The sequence below is a fragment of the Polypterus senegalus genome, chromosome 18 (assembly GCF_016835505.1).
Source record: "Polypterus senegalus isolate Bchr_013 chromosome 18, ASM1683550v1, whole genome shotgun sequence".
NCBI classification, from domain to species: Eukaryota; Metazoa; Chordata; class Cladistia; order Polypteriformes; family Polypteridae; genus Polypterus; species Polypterus senegalus.
In genome coordinates this window covers 31,953,070-31,976,197 of record NC_053171.1, presented here as the reverse complement: position 1 = coordinate 31,976,197, position 23,128 = coordinate 31,953,070, and the positions used below count along the sequence as shown (strand labels likewise).

At 41.8% G+C, this 23,128-nt stretch overlaps 1 protein-coding gene across 7 annotated transcripts in view; it reads right to left on the bottom strand.

Moving 5' to 3' along the window:
* Positions 1 to 2,956: 2,956 nt before the first annotated feature.
* The window catches only part of trim9 (tripartite motif containing 9), a 46,252-nt gene continuing 26,080 nt past the window's right edge, over positions 2,957 to 23,128 (bottom strand). For 2 of the 7 annotated variants that reach the window (XM_039741338.1, XM_039741337.1), the window contains exons 6-11: positions 22,356 to 22,513; positions 20,553 to 20,691; positions 10,295 to 10,333; positions 6,606 to 6,909; positions 6,178 to 6,340; positions 2,957 to 6,056 (exon numbers count right to left, since the gene is read on the bottom strand). In XM_039741338.1, the coding sequence (XP_039597272.1) occupies positions 5,979 to 6,056; positions 6,178 to 6,340; positions 6,606 to 6,909; positions 10,295 to 10,333; positions 20,553 to 20,691; positions 22,356 to 22,513 (881 nt within the window). In that variant the 3' untranslated portion in view covers positions 2,957 to 5,978. Of the gene's footprint in view, positions 6,057 to 6,177; positions 6,341 to 6,605; positions 6,987 to 8,456; positions 8,464 to 10,294; positions 10,334 to 20,552; positions 20,692 to 22,355; positions 22,514 to 23,128 lie in introns of all 7 variants that reach the window. The other 5 variants (XM_039741341.1, XM_039741340.1, XM_039741344.1 and 2 more) reach the window with 4 other exon arrangements.

Below are 23,128 nucleotides of genomic sequence, written 5' to 3'. Positions count from 1 at the left end.
TCCCATCCAATCAGGCTCCCCCTATAATAATGAACAAGGGGTCCTGTGGATGGTGTATCCTCAAAATACTCAATAAGCTGCTAGACCAGAAAAGTCCCACCTTCATCCCTTTGATAATGAAAACAAAATCCATCAAATATAATCTGCAGGGGTCTTATAAAATATTATGAGGTGAGAGAGGACATGCAGGTGATGGGTGTAACAGAACAAGATGCAGAGGACAGGAAGATATGGAAAAAGATGATCCACTGTGGCAACCCCTAACGGGTGTAGCCGAAAGAAGAAGAAGAAGTGACAAGTTGGACATCAAAACATTCATTCACTGCAGACCGTTAATAAGTATAGAGTGAGCTTCAAAGCCAGAGAGGCCCAGTGGTTGGTGTTGCTGCCTCTCAACCCCACAATATTGGGTTCAAGTTCCAGCCTGTGAGGAGGATGTGCTCAAATCCCAATGTTAAGGATGACTGGCTGCTCTAATCGGATCTGTGATACACTGTCATCGTGTCCCAGATTGTCTTCTGCATGATGCTCCCAGAAAATGCTCTAATCTCCCAAGACTGTATAATGACTTAAACACACAACAGAAAGTAAAGACTGAAGTAAGGTGACCCTAGCAGGGGTGCCCACCATGCTTTTTTCATATCCACAGACCTTCTTCTGCTCTTCCCCCATTTTTGACACTAACAACAGACAAGCAGAAGAACATCATCTGCCGATGCTCTCAGTAGAAGTTACTTAGCAGTTGCAACCCTGAATTGCTATCATGACATTCTCAGTAAGGTTTGTTAGTGTTGCAATGATTGAGACCCCAGATTCAAATTTTGATCACAAGTATCTTCTATAATATGCTACCGTGGCTGTCCGTTTGTCTGTCCAGGATTTTAAATCACCTGTAGCTCGCAAACTGTTTGACTTATTGACCTGGAATTTGGTACACATATACTATGTGATGTCTTCTATCCGGTTTTGGGGTCATGATTGACCTCCAAAGTTTTTCCTCTTTTTATTTTTATTTTATTGTAGAATCGACTCTCGGCAGCGGCCAGCAGGGTGGCCATGCAGCGCATGCGTATGGGTGCCATTCTCATCCCTGCCACCTTCGCCATCACTTCCCCTACCTCTTCATACCTTAAATCATTCTTAAGTCTTCAATCTGCCTCAAGAGCCAGCTTAAGATGAAAAATTAAGGAAAACGTACTAAGTAATTGCAACACAAACACTGACTTAATCAGTTTTAACACGAAAAGATGCAGAAGAAAGAAGAGAAGTGGGCCGCTAGGGTGGAGAAAGAAGAGCTGCTCAGGAAGCAGTAAGCACATCAACCTCTGAGCAAATGAATGCTAAACGTACAGAGAAAGAGGATGAAAACTAGGAATGCTCAAGTCAAGTGTATTCACGGCACGTTATCGTGCTGTGCGCCGTTACTGGTAATGAGATATTTCTGAAAACGTTTTTGTGTGCTGCTAGGTTATGATAAATATGTAATGGCATTCTTTCAAGTAAAAAGAGAAGTTTTCAGTTAAACAGTTGTACTCACTGATCACTGGAGAAGGTGATGTGATGATCAGCACATGCATGTGAGAATTTCACTGTACTCGGTACGCGGCACAATCATGTGGACACAGCAGAATTCTTGCAATTTGATTTTGAATCATGAAGTCCAGGACACTGCTGCAGATCAAGGGAGGTGCATTCAAAAGGAAATTCTTCACACAGTGGGGACTTTAACCAAACAGCCACAAGTCTGTTCTTAATAACATCATTAGTCAGGATCATTTTGATCACCTTGGTGTTGGTCTTCAGCTTTTAGACCCCTCTTGTACCAGTGATAGTCAAATCTATGACCAATCATACCACACACACACACTGAGTCTCAGACTCATTTTGATAAGGAAGACCGAGATGTTTGAGTGAACTACAAGGAACCTGAAGCTGACTGACCACATGGTGGACATTTCTTTGACATTCCCTGCTGCTGACTTCTGGCTTCTCTTATTGTCATCCATGTTCATGTCATGAATCTGCCTTGCCCACCATTAATTAAAAATTCAGAGCCTAGTGCCCAGCATCTTGTGATCCTTTTTACCTGCAAACACCCACTTGAAATCTTTGTGGAAATCTCCTGCATGTCCACCCAGTCCTTCTAGAGCTTGAGGTTGGTTGGTTATGATGTGCTCTAGAGGTACCACCAATTTTCCCTACTTCTTCATTTTTATGGGCTCAGTGCTCGACTGAAACACAGAATTTTGGAGGATTGCTTTTGGGGTAGGTGGCATGATGGCACTGTGGTTAGCACTGCTGCCACACGCATCCAGGATACTGAATTTAAATCCCAATGCCAGGCACCATCCGTGTGGATTCTGCACATTCTCCCATGTCTGCCGGAGGTATTTCCAAGTGTTTGCTTTTTCTCTTATATCCCATTAATGTGTGCTTTCAGTTTACTGGGAGTGAATGGATTCTATGATGGACTGCTGCTTTGCACACAATGCCGACTGACCTCATGACTTGAACTGGACAGAGGTGGCCGATTTCTGCAGTAGTACAAGTTTGTTGTGTACAATATTTCTACATTTAGTATTATAGGGCAACTTCATGGGGTCGGAAGCAGTTCTGGGTGGGCACCTATGCTGGACCAATTCACATCTTTAGGATGAGACAGGAAACTCAGGTGTCTGGAGAAGTCTGATGAAGGTAAGGCAGATAATGTGGATGCTCAACAAGGGCAGTAACTTATTGGGATTTGAACCCAGATCTCCAAAGTTGGGAAGAATTAACTGTGTTACATAAAAGAAGGCATCAAATACATATAAGATGAGAATAACAGCATGGCCGACCAAAGAATTTGGTTTACCAATCCCACCCTACCCATTCCTCCATGACCAACACAACGGATTAGATGAATTCTGGAAGAGATTAAAATGGGCACCCCTTAGAAAGGCACATGGACACAATGGAGAACATTTGTCATTTATTGAATAGTCTGAAGAGAAACATAAATGCCGCGTTATTGGTAAGAAGGAAAAGGCGATCATGCAAGAAGAGCAGTGGTGAGCTTTAGGCAGAGTGCCCGTCACCAGCGGGATGAGATACCCAGCAATCACTCCAAGTACAGGCACAATGAAGAGGACAGAGAGACCACCGTGGCACTGCCACAGCTTTCCCAGACAGAGTTCCCATTTGGAATGTGTTGCCCAGCAACACCATCCATCCCCAAAGTAAATCTCACTGGACAGTTAGAGGCATTGGGGGCCACGGCGAGTTAATATTAGCACCCTTTTCAGTCAGAGAAACAAGGTTTAGTGAAAGCAGAGAAAGCTGGTGCACCTCTACAAGAACCCTAGCAGCCAGCACCTTTCGGAGAGTAGTTATGTTTGAAGGCCCGGGCGCCTGGGGGGGTGTTGGGTGTTTAACCAGTTTGTTAGCAGGTACAGACTCTTTGTGGCTTTAGCCTTGACATTTGTACAAGATCACCATCTTTTGTTGTCGGCTTAGGGTGCTTTGATCCATCAAGGTCACCCACCAGCCGAGCGTCCAGAGATGTCGGCAAAGGGCAGCGTTCACGGGTGGGAAAGACTGGAGACAGTGGCCACTGGGAGTCTGGTCTGCTATCAGCACAGTGTCATCAGTGTCACCTGCTGACATAACAGCGAGGTTAAAGGTCCATGTTGAGCAGGGATTGGCGGAACGCCAGCATTTCCCAATCCTGCCCTGGTAGCTGCTGCTTTCCACTGGGACTTGGATCTCAAACAGCAAGTTAAAACATTACCCATCTTCCATTTTTAAAACACGCTTATCCTGTTTGAGCCAGAGATAAACAAGGCCTCCTGTGTAAATGAAAAAGTGTGATGTGGTGGCACAGCAAGCAGTGTGGCTATATCAACATGTTTGGACAGCCATTTGATTCCCAGTTAGGGTATCCTTGGTGTGTCATCTGCATATTCTCCCTCCAAAGGAAACATCAGGTTCAAAAAATGGAGGGATAGTGGATTGATGCTGTTTAATTGAGACTGCAATCTTGGCTGCCGCCAAAGTGAACGAAAGGTGACACCACAGCCATCTTGTGACTCACTTGGCAGTTCACTGAAGGAGCAGGAAACTGTTCTAGATGGGGTGGTTGCTCATCATCAACACAGTTATACAGTTGCTCAGCCTGCAGCTGAGACACCAATAAATACAACCAAACAGTGGTGGACTATGGGAAGAACCAACACCAGTGGACGCAGACCAAATGCAGACTCCATCAAAGAGTATCAAACTGGGACCCAAGGCTATGTGCTGGATGGACTGTGGAGCCACAAAGTGTGATGGTTTACCAAGGCATTGAGATTCCTAAAAGTTATCTTCCTTTTTGCTTTTCTGTCCTTTCTATCAGTAAATATGGTCATTGAGGAAAAATGTAGCCTCCGTTTCAGGGAGACCTTTTGTAAGTTAGCAGACCTGGCAATCAAATTGCTGGCCTGCCATATGGAAAGATGCTATATAAGATAATAAAAGACCAACTGTCTGATATATTGCTACTGCAATTTGGAAAGTCGATATAGCTTTACATGTTGCATTAAAATTTTGTAAAGTCTGTCTAAAGTCTATGCCGCCTTGGCAGTTAGGATCAGAAGAATTCATTCATGTGTTAAAAAAGCAAAATGAGAGAGCAGGTATGAAAGGCCACTTCTCCAGTAGAGTATAACTAAACCTGTGACCTCTCCTAATGTAAGCCTTGCACGTCATTGCCCTAATGAACTTCTCTTTCCATTGACAACAGAGTAACTGAGGGGTTTGGTTTTCAGGATGTGTAAACAGTGGGTGCCCCCTTCCCTCCTTTAATGGCTAATGTTCCAAATGGCTGCTTCTCCCCTCTTTTTAATGCAGATGTAAAAGTGCTGGGTTGGCCAAAGTCATTAGACCAGCACGAAAAATCAAGCATAGCTAAGATAGGATCCAGAATTTCACTTGGTATCCAAGAGTGGTCTCTGAGAAGGCTATATAGCAGCCTGAGGGGCCGTGAGGTACCTACTTCAGGATATATTCAGTATGTCAGCCCTGGATCATAACCTGTTTGAGAGATAGTGTGAAGCTCTGGGCAGAGGGCACGGCTCATATGACCTCAGGGATAGTGGAAATCTGGTCAGGAGTGTGTAGGTCTGTGCACCTGGGAGGAGAAGCAACCTAACAGCTTAGTGGGCGGTAGATGTGGTCAAAATGAAACAGAAAATGGGCAATATGGGAGAGTAGTAGGGGGGTAAGAAGGTCTCCCCAACTTCCCTAGACAGCACCCAAAGTGATACTAGAGTTTGACTTGTTTGTTATTGTGTAAGAACCTTCTGAGCCATGGGAATGGGAGCTAATTAGAGCGTGTGGCACAAAAACGCTTTCTGCCACAACAAAGAGGAGTGTCAAACAACACCATGCCCGTTTCCTCAGCATACTTGATATTGGAATATCGGGCCTCATTGCATGGGTCCTGGGAATTATTGATAGAGTGTACTCAGAGTGTGAGCCCAGGATTAGAGGGACAAGAACTGCACCTTCATATCTGAGGGTCACAACTGGTAATCACAGACCAGTCCTTCTAAGGGTTAGTTGGCAGAATTAAGGAGAGTCTGGCACAGGCAAATAGCCAAGCAGGTAATGTGACAGCGAGGTAAGACAACGCTACCACAATCCCTATACTCGACCCACTCCAATGCCCTTACTTGTCCATTACTTCCTTTCCTTCGCTTGTCTGCCAGCATTGAAATGCGAGAAGAGCTTTCAGATAAGTCCAAACAAGGGACGCTTCAAACCACAGGCATTCTGCGCTGCTCTGCAGGAAAGCATCACCCACCAGGCAGCAAAGTGCAGTCTGTAAGCTATGGGCAACATGGACACCCTCCTCAGTGGGTCTGTAGGAAAACACTTGGCTGTATGGAAGCAGTTGTTGGACCCAGCAGCAGTAGCAGCAGCAATCCCTCCAGTTGTTCATGTGATCACTTGTCCCATCAGCAAAGTGAAGTAGGGTGTTCCACATGTCGTTGGATATAGAATTCTGGGATGGCCAGTCCGCTATGTAGTGTGACCTGAATAGTGCAAATGTGAAAAAATAAAGTTGAGTGCAGTCAGCGTGTTCCACATCTTCCTCATCGATACACTGTTTTTTTGTCTAACACGTCCCACTGGACATGGCTGTTGCCACCTTACCTGCACATTCCGATTCAGGCTAATGGCTGGGAATAAGAGGCCCTCCATTTTCTCAAAGGCAATGGGTCCCTGGGGTTCATCATTTATAGAAAAAATCAGTATCCGGTTGTTTAGGTCCAAGAGGACCCCAACAGTACAGGCTTTGCTGATGCCTCCCTCCGTTCTGAAAGGTAAGAGCAAGTATGAAATTTATTCACTGTCCACCCTGAGAATTTGTTATATGCAAAATAAACACTGACCACCGTGCAGAATCACAGTAGTTCACAGTAACCACTGAGCTCTTATGGGTGCTACCCTGACCACAGAGGGGCACTTCAGCTCATCTCTGCTACTACAGAGCAGCAGGTTGTCCTTCAAACTGAGCATCACAACCTCTGTTCTGAGCTCACTGTCCCCATCTCCCACCCCATCTATCTCAGGGGTCTTACCTGTTAGTGTGAGAGTTGTTGTGCATAAACCAAGACCTGTTATTGTCCACATACATAGCCCAGGCTTTATCATCTTTGCCCAGCATGACGTCTTTGAGTGTGTCAATGCGTGCCACTCCAAAAGCAGGGTCCGGGTGGTTGTCATAGCGATCCACAGTCATCTCCCAGTAGTGCACACCACGGGAGAAGCCAGTGTTACCCAGCACCACACGGTCATCGTAGCTGCTGCACGTCACCGTCAGGTTGTCATTGGAAAAGATGATGTCAGGGTGGGCGGAGCTGGGGTCAAAGGTGAACCAGGCAACTGCAACACAAGTAAAAGAATTAGGACGGGCTTTTATGGGGGGAGACATGGAGTATTCCAGAGCCCCCTTCCTGAAACTTCATGGAATTTGACTGATAAGGCAGTTGGTACTACTGTTTGTGGATCCCAGAAGGCCATAGTCATAAACACCATAGTGCCATACTGGGGTGAGAAAATAAAAAAATGCTTTTATTATTGAAAACAATTTAATGTACATTAAATACGTACATATAGATTGTATTTTTTGATATTTTAAGATCTCATACAAAGTATAGGAAGCTAAAGTTTCCCAAAATGCACTGCAGCAAAGTAATCCTAGCAAGAATGAGCTTCAAACCAGAGAGAAAAAGTCTGGTAGAGAAAGAAAAACTGGAATGACAAGTTTCAAGAAAAGGACTCAGGAGTTTGTCGTACACACATGACCATCAAGATGGAAATAAAGAACTGAAGGGGTGGATACTCCATCCCAAAGTCTGAGCCACTGGAGACTTTATACAATTCAGTTAGGGACCACTGAGCCAAACCATACTGAGAGCACTTCTAACAAATCGGGAGCTTCACAGCAGAGAATCTCATGTGGTCTCCAAGACAAGAGGTGAGTACGGTGACGATGGTGGGCTCGGCCTCTGAAATGGTGACCTACCCTGGCACTCCATAGGGCACTGCCTCTTTGTCTTTACCTTTGCGTGGAAGTAATTTCAGAACAACTTGGAACAGGACAGAACTAAGCTGAAAATCCCAGCAAGACTGATGCAGATAGTAGCCAACGACCATTTTGTACAAAAACTAAAATGTGTTGTGTTATTAAAGCACACTGAAGACCAGGTTAGGACTTTGAAAGTTTCTACTAAACAAATAAGTTTAGCAGTTAAAAAAATAAAAAATAAAAACCCTAAATGAATGTTGATCACAATTTACACTAACCCAGATTATCAATGAGTAGTGAGCCCGAACAGTACCATGGAGAAAACAGTAATCACAATGAAGAATCATCCTGAATGGAGTTTATGTCTGTGGATCCAAAATGGAACTTCACATCACTGAAAATCCCATGGAGTCCAAGAAATGGCCCAGCTGTAAACCTGCCTAGAGCAGGCTGTCCACCAAAAAACTGAGTGGTCATCAAAAAGATGACTAGTGAGGGAGGCCACAAAAAGACTTATGAGAACTCGAACAGTGGGTCAGTTTGGGGTCACTGTGCAGACAACAACACTTGCCTGGGTTCGTCATAAGCCACATCTTTATGGGAAACTGGCAAAGAGAAAAATCACACAGGACATCTTGGCTAGAGTTTTCCAGAAAGCACAGGGGAGACTCTGAAGTCAACTGGAAGAAGGTTCTGTGCTCTGATGAGACCAAAATTGAGCTTTTTGCCCATCAGACTGAGCACAGCACATTATCAAAACACACCATCTCCACTGGAGAGCATTGTGGTGGCAGGATCATGCTGTGGGGATGCTTCTCTGCAGCAGGCCCTGGAAGACTTATGAAGGTAAAATGAATGCAGCAAAATGCTGGAAGAAAACTTGATGCAGTGTGCAAGAAACCTACAACCTGGAATAAGGTTTGTTTTCCAGCAAGACAACAACCCAAAGCCTGAAGCCAAAGCTACAAAGAATTGGCTTCAAAACAACAATGTTAATGTCCTGGAGTGGTTGAGTCAGAGTCCAGATCTCAATCCAACTGAGAATTTGTGGCTGGGCTTGACAAAGGCTGTTCACTCATGATCTCCATGACACCGGACAGAGCTTGAAATGTTTTGAAAAACTGCAGAAAAATGTCAGTGTGGAGATGTGCAAAGATGACAAAGAGAGGGACCTGAGCACACAGACTCAAGACTGTCATGGCTGCCAAGGTGTATCTACTAAATACTGACTTGAATACTGGGAGCAAATGCTTAATGCGATCAACTATGTTTGTGTTTTACATTTGTAATTAGTTTAGAGCACTATGCAGAGATCTGTTTTCACTTTGACAGTAAAGAGACTTTTTATGTAGATCAGTGTCAAAAAAAAAAACAAATTACATACAGTGTGAGTCAATGTTGTGTAACAAGTAAACAGGAAACTTCTATGGGCTGAATATTTTTATTGGCACTGTATAATTCTCTAAAAGTCTGTTTACATAATATTTTCTGTTACTTGATATATGGTACTAATCTAAAAATAATTGTATGTGCTTGCTATTTCAAACAAGACACTGTTCAGTGTGAATACACCTTTACAATTTGGGTGGATGTGTTGAATATGGATACTGTTCTGTATAATTGTTCTTGATTATCTGTTCTGTGTGAATAATATAAATTATGCTGTTATCTTTTTGAATTTTTATTTTTGTTACCACTGAAATTTATTTGTTTTAGTAGAAACCTTCTAAGTCCTAATCTGCTCTTTGGTTTGCCTGCAACTCCCAGCAGTCTCTTCTGCTAGACAGCCATTTGTGCTCACCATTACTTACACATGATGCCCTCTGTCAGATTCAGGGGCTCAAATCCTGTAAAGTAGCCTGGCACCAACTTGGTGGTTGATGGCATCATATTTCACTAGTGAGGGTGACTTATGTCTGGTTTCGGTAGGAAAATGAATTTGGTGAGACTCAGACTTTTGAAGGAAGTTCAAGTCAGATGAGGGAAGCAGTCAGACTTCAGGGTAACATGGAGTCAGGTTTGGCCAGGAACAGAGTCAAGGTGGAGGAGGAAGCACAGTATGGTGTGGAGTCAGGACTGGGTAAAAACCAAAGAGAGGTCAAGCTATATTCAGGCCTCTTAGGTTTGGTGCACAAAGAGTAGGAAGGCAACGTTTGATTGTATTTAGTTCTGGTATGTAATGGACAGGGAGAAAGGATAAGTCTGACTTAAATGATGTACCCATGGAAGGCCAGGCTCAGCTTAGGTCTGCGCTAAAATCAAGTTTGGCTCAGATGAGATGTGGGAGTCTGACTGAGCATACAACTCTGCGAGTTTGGTTTGGCTCAACATGGCACTACTGTTCATTTTATTCTGTCAATTATTGTAAACTTGAGACTTCTTGTCAGAACAGATGGCTCACTTGGTTTCTCTGGGGGGATATGCTGGAGTATACACCTCTGTGAATGGAGATACAGTAAATTCCAGTGACAGATGACACTGCATTCTCACCGCTGATCTGAAAAAATACGGAAAATGGTGGAGATCTGAAGTTTCAGACATATATATCTTCAGTAGAGCAGCCCAAACGCACTGCCACCATGAAAATATTCAAGTCATTCGAAACTTCAAAGAAATGCCCAGTGGCTGAGCAGAAGGCATCTCAACACAGAAATGGAGTCAAATCCAGCTGGGATTGTTTGCACTGGGATGACAGTGGCATTGGAAGATTTGTACTGGGAATGGAATTGCAAACCGTACCTGCTCCTAGACTTTTTAACTCACATGGATTGAGTCCAGCTGAAATGCATGAAGGAAGAGAAGAGCAAATAAAGCCAAGCAGACCAACCCCAGCACGCGTACAAGAAAAACTACATTGTGCACAATACAGCCTGGCAAGGCAAAACGGCGTCCTGGTTTGAGCTGCTGTAGAGGGCCGGGCAGCGCAGCACTACTCACCCAACAGCACCTCCACCAGTCGTGGGCTCTGAGCATGGAGATGAGTGATGGCTTGGGCAAAGACTCACTGGAAGGATGAGCATGACAGACAGACATGACATTTCCTACTGAGGTAAGCAGGCTAACTACCTCCAGTAGTCCAGTCAAGTGTATCCGCTGTGTTTTTGTGTTTTCTGCTGTGTTTGAATTCTGATGTATTGGTATTCATGCCATTTAGAGTAAGGCAATTTATTGGTAGGGTTTGATCTAGTTAACGAACACCACCATCTGAGATAAGCATCAAGCTGGGGATGGCCATGGAGGAAGGCCTCAGAAGTTGCTCTCAATGCTACTGTGACTCAGACAATTCTGATACTGTCCTGTACAGTTTCTGCACTTGTGAAGATCACGGTTAAGGTGGATGTCCAAGTGATACTTTGAGGGCCTGGTGTTAAGACATTAAAAGTAAATCAAGCATGTTTTATCGATTTACAGCCCTCCTTGCCCAAGTTGTCAATAATGACTAAGTGGCTATCATGTACATGAAGATGGGGAGACAGGCATCCCCCACTAACGTTTTATATACCTAACAATCTTGAATGGATGCAATTGTCCAGATATTCTGTGGTCAAAGATAATTTTAGAGAGTTCTCAATAATTTTTATCATGTTTGTTTTATTGGTTGTTTTTTCTTCTTTGTTGATGAGATCACCCATATAAAAGTCCGCACAGGGGCAGCTGGGCGACAGACAACTTGGCGAAAGACAATTCTGCGAAAAGACAACACGGCGAAAAGCCAGCTTGGTGACATCCTTTACCACTTAGGTAATAGTTAGGTTCAAAGAGTTGTTTTAACAATATTTAAATGATAACGTGATTTATAATGTTGAAAATAAATTTATATAATTGATGAATGAACTTTACTCTGCAGATGTAGCAAACTGTATCTTACATTATCTTCTGTAACCAAAATTGCTAATCCTTTATGATAATGATATTTAGAATATAAAAAGTGTTAAAACAAAATTCACATAGTTGAAGAACAAAGTTTATTATGCAGATGATACAAAATTATACCGCAAACGAAGATAATGTAAGATAGAGTTTGTTCCATCTGCAGAATAAAGTTTGTTCGTCAATTATATAAATTTATTTTCAACATTTTAAATCACGTTGTCATTTAAATATAATTAAAAAATCTCTTTGAACCTAACTGTTATCTAACTGGTAAAGGATGTCGCTAAGTTGTATTTCGCTAAGTTGTTTTTTCGACGAATTGTCTTTCGCCGGGGTGTCTTTTCACCGAGTTGTCTTTTCGCTGGGTTGTCTTTAGCCTAGTTACCACCGAACCATAAAAGTCACCTTGATTTGCATTGGCATCAAGTGATGATGTGATGGATTTTTCCTAGAGATTAAGGATGCTCCTTGTCTCATTTTAACTTAAAAATAAAAGAAATACAGTATTCTTGCTATTGAATTAAAAACTAATTTGAAATAAATCCAGGCTATCAACAACAATTCTGGTATTGCTCCTTTATGAAAGGTCAACGGATGCTAGCCTTTACGTTTCACTTCCTATTTAGCACATACAACCTCTGTCACTTCCAAGCTTGGCAACATGTTTTTTATTGGTTTGTCACAACTATCAAGGCGGATATGAAAACAGTCACCCTCTGCAAAGATTTTATATCACTGAAATAATGATAAAGTAATTCCTCTTAATTAGAACTATAGAACAATTATGAAAAGAGCAGGCCATTCAGCCCAACAAACTCATCCATCCTATTCACCTTATTGTTCATCAAAATAACATCAAGTTGAGATCTGAAGGTCTCTAAAGTCCTACACTCCATCACACTACTTGGCAATTTATTCCATGATCTATGGTTCTTTGCATGAAGAAAAGCTTCCTAACGTTTGTGTGATATTTACCGTTAACAAATTTGTAACTGTGTCCCTGTGTTCATGTTGAACTCATTTTCAAGTAACAGTCTCGATCCACTGGACTAACTCCTTTCATAATTTTAAACACTTCAGTCATGTTTCCTCTTAATCTCAATTTGCTTAAGTTAAAAACGCTCAACTCCTTCAATCTCCTCTCATAGCTCACACCTCGTAGGCTTGTTGCTCCACTCTGGACTTTCTCTAGTGCTGCTATGTCTTGTATGTAATCCAGCACCTTGAGAATTTCTTCCTTCTACATTTCCAGTCATAATCTTAGATCCTCAAACACTGGTTTACTTATTACTTTAACAGTCAAGCATAAAAGACATCTTCTTATGCACCAAAAGTGTGGAATGCATTCCTGATACAGATACACTGGACTAATACCACAGATCATTTCAAATTAACTTCTAAACACACCTGATACAGGAGCCGCAGTATCACACACTTCAAAGGCCTGCACTAGTCACTAATCACTACTCTCCTCAGTTTTCTTTTTCTTGTTTTCTGTATTGCTGTGTTATATAACTTTGAATTTTCCAAAGAACTCTGCTGCCACCTTTGATTTCGTGATGGAAGTGGCTGCTCCATTGATAAGACCTGCCGTATCAAATCTTCATCTATATTTTGCAGAATGACCACTGGCTATTCTGCCCAGAGGGCAAGAGAAAATAAGAATGACTGGAAGAAAAAACAGAGAGTAAATGAAGCAACGGTCTGAACTGGGAGAACAAAAACCATGCGATAAGAACAAGGTCAAAAAGGACTGCAGAGATCAAAATAAGTAAGACAACAAACACGAATGAACAGAATAAGAGTAAGAAGGGTTTTGAAATCTGAGTAGTTGGATAAGGAAGTGAACCCAGAATGGCCTTTTTATCCTAACGAGGAATAACTGACAGGATCACAACCTCGGAAGCCATGCCCCTTTCTGGGCAAAAGATGTGCAGCTGAGCAAAATACAAAATTGTGATGGAAAAACCGGCCGAAATCAAATAATAAAGCATTGCATTAAAAAATAACTGACTTCATCAGATTCCTCAGTGTCATGAACCTTTATGATGATATGCAGTTTAATACTAGAGCCAGAAAACAACCTGTCTGTAATTTACAAGAAGTTCCCTGGTCATGATATTGGCAAGATGGGCGGTCTTCTGGTCAATCAATCAATCAATCAACATTTATTTATATAGCACATATTCATACAAAAAAATGTAGCTCAAAGTGCTTTACAAAATGAATAGAGGAATAGTGTTGAAACCCTGCAGGTTTTTCTTTCCTCCAGTACCTCATTGGCTGGGATTTTTTAAATTTTTTCCTCCCTGGTACAAAATAAATTATGGGGCAGTGGCTTTAGTCATTATTACTATTTGAGACTTAAAACTGTCTGTGGTTAACAATATTTTAAGTTATGCTTAATTGCTTTAGGGATGCTTGTAAATTACTTCCTTTACTTTTTGTTAGCTTATTTTCATATATACTTTTGACATATATAAGCCAATTTTTGTCCATCTGGTAGTTGCATTCAGTCGGGTGTATTATGCATTGGTTTGTGATTCTCTTGGAATGTGTTTTTTAATGCATTGAATAATAATATGCAATGTCTTTCTATTCTGATAGAGGGCGCTGCTGCTAAGAAGCTTTTAGCAAATGCCATATACTGTAATTGCAACAACAAACTGAAAATATCATTTAATGAAGGGAAAACCAAATAGAAAAAACGGATACATCTATATGCAATACAGCGGTTCTCAAACTGTGGGGCGTCAAAATTAAATTTTTACATTTTTATTTCAAATTTAAATTTGCAAGCATATAATCAAAACAAATGCATTATAACTAAAATTAAAATAAAACATTTCTAAGGCACAGATCTAATGACTAATATGTGCCTGCTTTAAAGGCCACAGCCTGTCCAGGTTTGGTTTGATATTCCAGATACGACACTCTGAGCTCCTTTTCTATTTGAAGTTTGTTTCTATGACGAGCGGCGCCGCTGCTGCTGCTTTTATAGTCACGTATTTTCAATCCAGAAAGTTTGAGACGTATCGGTATCTGTGTTGTTACATTCGGGTAACAGTAGATCAGGTGATAATGTGGCGCAACTGCACCACATTGGCAGTGTAGTCAATATTGCCAAATTGAGTCAAATAATTTACTGCGTATTGGGTTAGGCCAGGGGTCCTCAGTCACGGTCCTGGAGAGCCGCAGTTGCTGCAGGTTTTTGCTCCAACCCAGTTGCTTAATAAAAAGCACTTATTGCTAAAGTAACACTTCTGCTTCACTTTAGTGATTTTGAGCCCTTATTGCTTAATTTTGTCTTAAACAGCTATTTCAATTGCTCCTTATTATCAATAACATGCAAATGACAAGAGAGAGCAGCATTTCTCCATTTAGCTTATTTACATTTACACCTGTGTGTATTTATCTGCACTATTGGGTTTAATTAAATACTTGGAAGAAAAATGAAGAGAAAAAAGTGAAGGACTGAGAATTACTCGTCCATTTTAGCCTTCAAATCATTTGCATGATAGAAAGGGAAAGAAAATCTAGGATATGAGAATGACCTGACATAGCAGAGTTAATTTAATTTCATAGCTTGTTAGTGGTTTATTGGCAAGAATTGCTTTCTAATTAAGCAACCAGGTCAGAACAAAAACCTGCAGCCACTGCGGCTCTCCCGGACTGGGATTGAGGACCCCTGGGTTAGGCTATTTTCATGATACAACTAACAGCGGTAAAATATTTGTCGGATGAAAATACGTTCGTCTTGCACAGATTGACTTCATCGGTGTCCTCGTTTGCGAGATTTTTAAAAAATTAAAACTATTTAAGCATTTCTTTACATAAAAAATAAAGAAATAAGAATAAATAATTTATTCTTTGTTTTTAGGATTTTAATTACTACCAAAACCCACACAAGGCAATTTAACAATTATTAAAGCATTTAAAAAAAAAAAAATGCAAATATTTCATCGAAGTTAGCCGAACACATGCAAATCTTATGCATGCAAAAATGATAGGATACCGCGACACCGCACGAGTATCATACCTTTGTTAGTTGTATCAGGGGTTATTCTCATCTATCTTAGAACCGCTGATGTAATTATAAGTTGATTTCTGTTGGGCACACTCGGTATTAACATTTGTGAAAATGTATGTAATAATGTCCATAATATATGTCTGAGATTCAAGTATAGGAGATCTAAAGTGTCAGCAATCAACTGTACATAGATATAAGGAGTTAAAGTCCAACTTTTCTGATTTATGTTACATGTGGCAGGGCATACAATTACAAACTACAGAACAATGTAGAGGCAATTAGTTCCATTAATGCACTGCCCCTAAGTGAACTAAATGCCTTTAATGCATGTTTTGGGCATGCAAACATTCATCTTTCCAGTAGTGATCAGCCAGCAGGCCTCAAGTGTTTTCTGACACATGGAGATGACTTCTGAGTGTTTGAACAATAATAAATCTATAGGGGTTACTGGTAGGGTTGCCAGACGTCCCTTATATACGGGACATGTCCCATATTTGATCATTTTGTCCCCTGTCCTGTACTGACCTTTCAGGGACACCCAACATGTCCCGTATTCATTTTCAAATTTCATAATAAAAATATATTTTTACTACCTTCTGATGGTACTTAGTTGTAACTTTATAAGTAATTATACTTTCTTTTCTCAGATTCTCTTGATGAAAATAACCCAAATGTAACGAGGAAGCGAGTGTTTGCTGCCTGTTTACGTCTTGTTCAGTTGCTGTGGTTGGCTGAGGACGGCGACACTCTTACCGTTGTGCTCTCCAGCCGCGCTGCTGTGCTGCTCTGTATCAGCATTGCAACATAACAATGACTGGCGACCGACAAAGTGTGTTGTTTGTACTTCCCACGGCCCACTTGTTTTCTAACTTAAAAACTAATCCATCCATCCCAAAATGCCAAAACGTAAGTGTACATTTTGTTATGAATATTCCAGCAAATGGACAATTATCAAACAAGGCAGAAGCTGTTTTGAAGCAAACTGTGGTGTATGTAATTGCACTTTCAGTAAATAATTTTCAAATGATTTTACTTTTGTTTTCCTCATAACCCATTAAAATCCTTGCTTTATGTTTTTAACTTATGTCTCCACTTTTATGTAATATATTGGTCTGGGTGTGTAGGGGGCATGTATAAATGTATATATATATAGTAATATAGAGAGAGATTTTAAGAGTGTCCCGTATTTCTAGTTTTCTAATCTGGCAACCATAGTTACTAGGCAAGTCCTCAAAGCTTGCAGACCACCCAGCTACTGCCTTTACTGACACCACTACCCTATTCTTGCTTTATTCCCTTCATTCTCTTATTCCTCTTTGCTTAACAAAAATCACAGGTATCCAGGAGTCTAAGGCTATGTTCCCACTACTACCCAAAAGGATTTTTTAAATAAAAACGATCTCACATCATTTATGAAAGTGCATATGATTGTAGATGTTCACCTACACTGGGCATGTGTGCATCAGCGGAAACAAGAAGAGTAAGTGTCCTCCATTCCATTCATTTGCATTTACGCATAGAGAAAAGCAATGGGCAATACGAAAAACTGAACCAAGAACGTCACTTCCTGTTCCGGCACCCAGGCAGGCTGTTGCCAGGAAAACATCACTTCCGGTGACCCCACATCACTTCCTGTCTGACCACTTAAAACTGCCATCTTTTCCAACCTTCAATAGGTTCTGTCTTGGACTCTGTGCTATCAACAACTCTGTTGAAACTTAAAGAATCCTTTGCAGCTAGGAATATTATACGGGTGGCTGCCCCAAACCTTTTTTACGTGTGTTGAGTCTGTTCCTTTTACAACATCTTCCCAGTGTTAGGTTATTATTGTAGACTACAGCTCAGCATTCATCAATATAATTCCCTCCAAAACTGATCACTAAGCTCACTGATTTAGGACTTGGCGACACTCTCTATAATTGGATTTTAGATTTGCTAACTGGATGACCCCAGGCTTTTGAAAACTGACAGCAATACATCACCTGCACATGTCGATCCTCAACACAGAACCCCCTACTTCGCTCCCTGTTCACTCTGGGGACACATCGCCACTAGGCTGACTATAAATGGCGATGAGTGCTCTTACAGGGGCAGACTATTGTAGTGCAACAAATAAATTAACCGATTGTAGACTTCTGAAAGCGGGGAGATGGCCACCTTTTCCATCACTGGGCCCACAGCGGGCCTAGTCAGAAGTTTCAAGCTATCAGTAACAATCATCACCATCACAGCATCCAGTGGCATCTTCAGGATTCTAACATTTATACATGAGTACTAAGCATAAATGTGCAAGACAGACTTGACTTCTGTCACAGTCTGGGATGCAAATGTTCACATTCTGCCATTGTTTGTACAAAACGTCCTCCAAATGGGAACATTTGTATACCTCATCACTTCAGGAAGGCCAGCAAGATACTGTGGGCTTGCACTCCTCCAGATCACCCAGTGTGTTTCTCTCTTTTGCCCTCTGCCAAGCTGTACAGGTGGGCACTATTCAATAAGGCCGCGCACAAAAAGGCAAGCTTCAAAAGGGTGACCTCAATTGGGCGCGGCGAATAAAGGCGTTTGTAGATAATTTAGTTCAAAATGGCTCTGGAATATGTGAAGAGCAACAAAAGGTTCAGATCTACTCATAGTCGAAGGCTACACATTCAGAAAGGAGAAAACTATCAACGGGAAACACATCTGGAAATGCACTGATTATAGGATTGGAAAATGTTCGAAATATAGAGAGCTTTAGAAATAGTTCGTTAGAAGTTCATGGATTAATTAATTGGATGTTTTCATATTCTTGCTTTCGCCTTTTTATACGTTCAATCATTGCCTTTATCTAATAAATTTTCTGTAATAATTTTGTTGCGTTTGCCTTTATTCGCTGTGCCCGATTGAGGTCGCCCTTTTGAAGCTCGCCTTTATTTACGCGCGCCTTTATGCGCTGCGCCCAATTGAGGTCGCCCTTTTGAAGCTCGCCTTTATTTACGTGCCCTTATTGAAGGATATCGTACAAGTGTAGACAAGTATGAACATCCAGAGACAAACAACCTTTAGTGCCACCTTGTGCACTTATACCTTTCATGATGCCTTATAATTACAAGGGGGAGTTAAGCTGAAGCTATTTCACGTCGCTAATGTTCTGGCTTTCTTAGAACACATTTCAGTTCCGTGCGCTCAAGTGTTCAGAATATGAGGGGGAGTCAACCTAAAGTTAGAAAATAGAAATTATTAGAAAATGGATCAAACCTTAACAAAACTGATTGTGTCATTTCTCATTGTAGTCTCCAGTCTTCTCAATAAACTTTTGCCACCTGCCTGGAAGTGCCAGTGGATTCCAGTAGAATAAAAGGTTTTGTCTCATCCTTGCAACCACTCATGGACCTGAGTTATTGTCGAACACTACATGCCGAGGGTTATTAATGTCACTAGTGCAAGTTACCGTGACTTGCTGGAGACCAATGTGAAGCCAGCTATTCGATCCAAGTGGCGAGGACTGCTGTCTCAAGGCGTCCTTTTGCTTCAAGGCAAAGACACACTGCTAAGAACACCAAAAATTGTCTGGAGAAACAGAAGTTTGAGGTATTGCCACATCTTCCTTCTTCGCCAGATTTGGCACTGTGTGGTTTTCACCTTTTTGGACTGCTAAAAAAACAACATCTGGGTGGTCGTCGATTCAAGACAGATGACAACGTGAAGAAAGCTTGGCACCAGGGAGGGACAAGTAAAAGGAGTAAACAAGGCACAAAATAAAGAAGAGAGCACCCGCTGCCCCTCAGGGCCTGCCTACATGCTTGATAATCCCTCATGCATGCTGTAAGATGGCTTCACCACTTGCCAAGTACAGAAATGTTTGAAAATGTAACTTAAAGATGATATCATTTAATGGCAGCGGGGGCGGCATGACATGGTCGCTGCATTTGAACCCCAGCTTGGTTCCCTGCTAAGGAGGTTTTTCTGTGTCTGTTGCATTTTCCCCCCCCATGTACGCCTGCTTTTCCTTCCATAAACACAAGGGCTGCTATTATGTCAATGTCTGATTCAAATGAGTGCAGAGGATGGAATGGCATCCTGTCCTGGTCAGGTATCTGAAGTATGTTCACTGCTGCTGAGATGTGCTCTAATCAGGGTGCACAATGTACAGATAATGGATGTCAAAATGTTAATTCAGATCACTACGACATTTACAAAGACAGATTTCTCTTCATGAGGTTTTTACACTAGCAGTTCTCACACGTTACAAATAGACATACAAATATACTGTACATAAAATCTCAAACCTGCTTAATCCAATTCAGGGTTTCAGAATTTAAACACAGAAAATATAATGCTAAACATATAAGACATGTCCCCCCCATCCCCCTAAGATGTGCAGATTCGCTTAACTGGCAGTTCCAAAATGGCCCCCATTTGTTGGACTGGCGCCCTCTACTGGGTGGTTTCCTGCCTTGAGCTCAGTACTGCAGTGAATAGGATTAAGCAAATTTAGGAATGTTATGATGTGTAATCATGTGAACAGTTAAAGTTATGAGGATTTCATATTGAAAACCTTACACTGACAGAATAAAAGAAGAACACATTCATCTTTATAATCTACCTAAAGCACAGCAATGCTGACTTGAATCTCTTATCATGTGGCTTAGTGGTTAAGAAAATGGATTCACTTGCTCCCTGCATCTGAACGATCCACTTAGCAAACCCAGAATATCTGTGAGCCTCCATACTTTAGCTCTGTATTTTCAAAATATTCCTAAGTAAAAATCTGTAAAGTTAGTAATTCACTCCTCCTTTTTATAATTTGGTGTAATACAGGACATCAGAAAGCTGTCAAATGTGATATACCTAAGCTATCAGAGACTGTAGTTTGATAAACAGCCCTACTTACCAAATTAAAATATATGTCACTACCATCAGCGCCACTCTTTGGCCATTTTCTAGACAGCAACTTACATCGAAATTTGACCAGCTATCAAAAAAGGGGCTTTGGGTGGGGTGGTTTATGGGCTCCCCTTTCACACTTTTTCTTCCTGATATGTTCATGAGGTAGAACAATAAGGTCGACACAATAAAAGGTCACAAGAATAGCAGAGCAGAGCCACTTACTTTCTGAGGTCTGAAGCACCAGGGTCTGGCTATACTGACTCACACCCGTCTTGTTGAATGCCTTGACCCGAGAGTTGTAAGTGCTGTTGAAGTGCAGGCCATCCACAGTGCACATCGTCTCCTTCCCAACATACACCTCCTAAGAAACAACACCGGCAGTCGTTATAGAAAGTCTGTCATGTGACATGTGGTAGAAAGTGGAGGCTTTCTGTGTCCTACAAGCTGCCATCTTATAATCATCCACCAGACATTATATGCGCATGATGGGTGCATATAGACATGGAGAGCTACTAAAGGCGACTAAAATTGTCCTTCACTTGCTGTTGCTTTTTAAAATACTAAGATGAAGTAATCACATAACCCAAACGTCTGGGTCGACTGATAGAGGGTAATACTTTGGACTATTTCAGCCCTCAAGGAGACACACAATTTAAATTTGATTTTGCGCCCTGATAAACGGGGAGGGCAGATGTCCAGGTGACTTTCTTGTGCTCAGCCTTTACATAAAGCAAAATAAACCTTCAGCATCTATGGCCCAAAGTGCTAAATTTACTGTGATTCTGGAGGATGGGAGCGAACAATGAGGAAAAAAGACAAAGAGTGATGGCTAAAAGAGCTCAGAATATTGATGTGAGGCTTGGGAGCTGGGAAACCACACATGTGATGGGAACGGGTGGTTTTCAAATTGAAGTAAAGGAGTCCAAACTGGCACAGAATTTAATTTGTTGGGTGCAGTGAACTCATTGTTTGCCGAGTGGTTTTATTCAAAAGTTACCTGTAATTTAAATGAAAGAGTCTGATGGTGAACTTCCATAGAGACTCTTGGCTCTGCTTTGTGCGTGCGGATGTGCATATCAGCCATCTGTAATTTTGGAGGGGAGATCCTGTTGTGAATAAAGAACTGAACTAGAATTGCTTCCTACTGCTATGGCATGGTGCCGCACATGCACAAGAGCAAAGCAATCATGCCACGCTCAGCTTGACTCCAGGGAATGTCTACAGGCAGCCCAGCTATTTATCAGAGCACAGCTTTAATTTAAACTTAATATGTGTTGATAGTAAATTAGTGAATTGTTCCTCAACTCATTATTAAATATGTTCTTTTGGGTGAGATTGGGTGGGGGGATCTGTTGTTGATTTAACAATGAAACCAAGGAGACCAAAAAGAAAAAGGGTGACATAAATGTCAAAATGTAATCCATCAAAGAGGAACTACTGTAACAACAAAAGTCTGAAAGGACAAGAACTCTCTTCCACAGACTGTAGGACACTAAAGAACAGGACACCTAAATGGTTAAGACTGGGACACCCTGGTAGTACCCTCCTCTTAGTCCTTCATGCTCACTGAATATCCTGTTGTTTTATTCTGACGGCATCTATCTCCTAGGGAGAGAAAAAGCTGACCTGGCCCATTCACATGGCAGTGAAGAAGTGGCCTGGCAATGCCCGTGCTGTAGGCAGATCCCAGATGACCTGCCAACTACAAAGCCACCAGGGGAATGTGCAGGTGAGAGCACGAGCCACCTGCCCTAAATCAGGTTGGTTACAGCTGCTAAAGACAGCGCAGAAGAGCAGCAGAGGTGAGGACTGCACAGGTGAGTGGTGGCCTGGGCCTTGTGCACTGTGCCATGTTCTGTTGGGAAAACTGAAAAATTTCAGCTGTTATTGTTTGTGGAGTTAAAGGGACGTTAAATTTTGGGAACATTTCAGAAGCAAAGAGCACAAGAGTTCTACTTGATAGAGTCATGATTCTAAAACTGTCAGACATAAGGAGACATGAGCAGAAAAGAGACTGTTACTAACCCTGAACTGCCCTCCATTGCCATCATCCAGTTCCAAGATGTAGCCTTCCACCTGCACTGTCGAGAGGGGTGGTTGTTTCCATGACAACGTGGCACTGTTGCTGCTTGAGCAGCACTCCTCCAGCTGCAGGATAGGGGCTGCCGGCACTGTGGAGGGAACTGAGCAAAGGTTAGTGGAGCTCCCCAACATCTGCTGGACAATTCCAAATGACTCCTGTGCTAAGCCTGGTCTTCAATGCTCTAGCCCACCTTAGGTCATCCCAGGCAAGGTCCTACTCTGGCTACCCAGTCTAAGTTTCTACACTGAGCTCCTTTGCCTATTGCTCACCTTCCCAATTTGACATCCTCTGTTGAATATTTAAATGTATTTATTTAAAACTTTCATCCTTAAAACCTTAAAAATCAGGATGGTACAAGTGCTTCCAAGCTTTTATAAAGTCTGCAACAGCAGGTGAAAATGACTCACTTGTTCAGAGTCACATAAGGTGTCACTGCTTTGTTGTTTATATATTGCCATCTCGGCCACTAGAGTGCACGGCCTTCTCTATACTCAATGTGAGGCCTTCCTCTTCCCAATGCCCACCTGACACCTATACTCCTTCAAGTCCAACTAGGCTCTTCTTTCCACTTTCTAACCAAACTGGACTTCTTCTTGAGGCCCTTCTTACTTCTACTACACTCCCTCGTCTTTGCTACCCAGTGCAAATGCTGCCTATACCAGGCTTCTCGCCCTTGTCATCACTAGCTGGTCCCGGTCCCTTCTTAATATTTAGA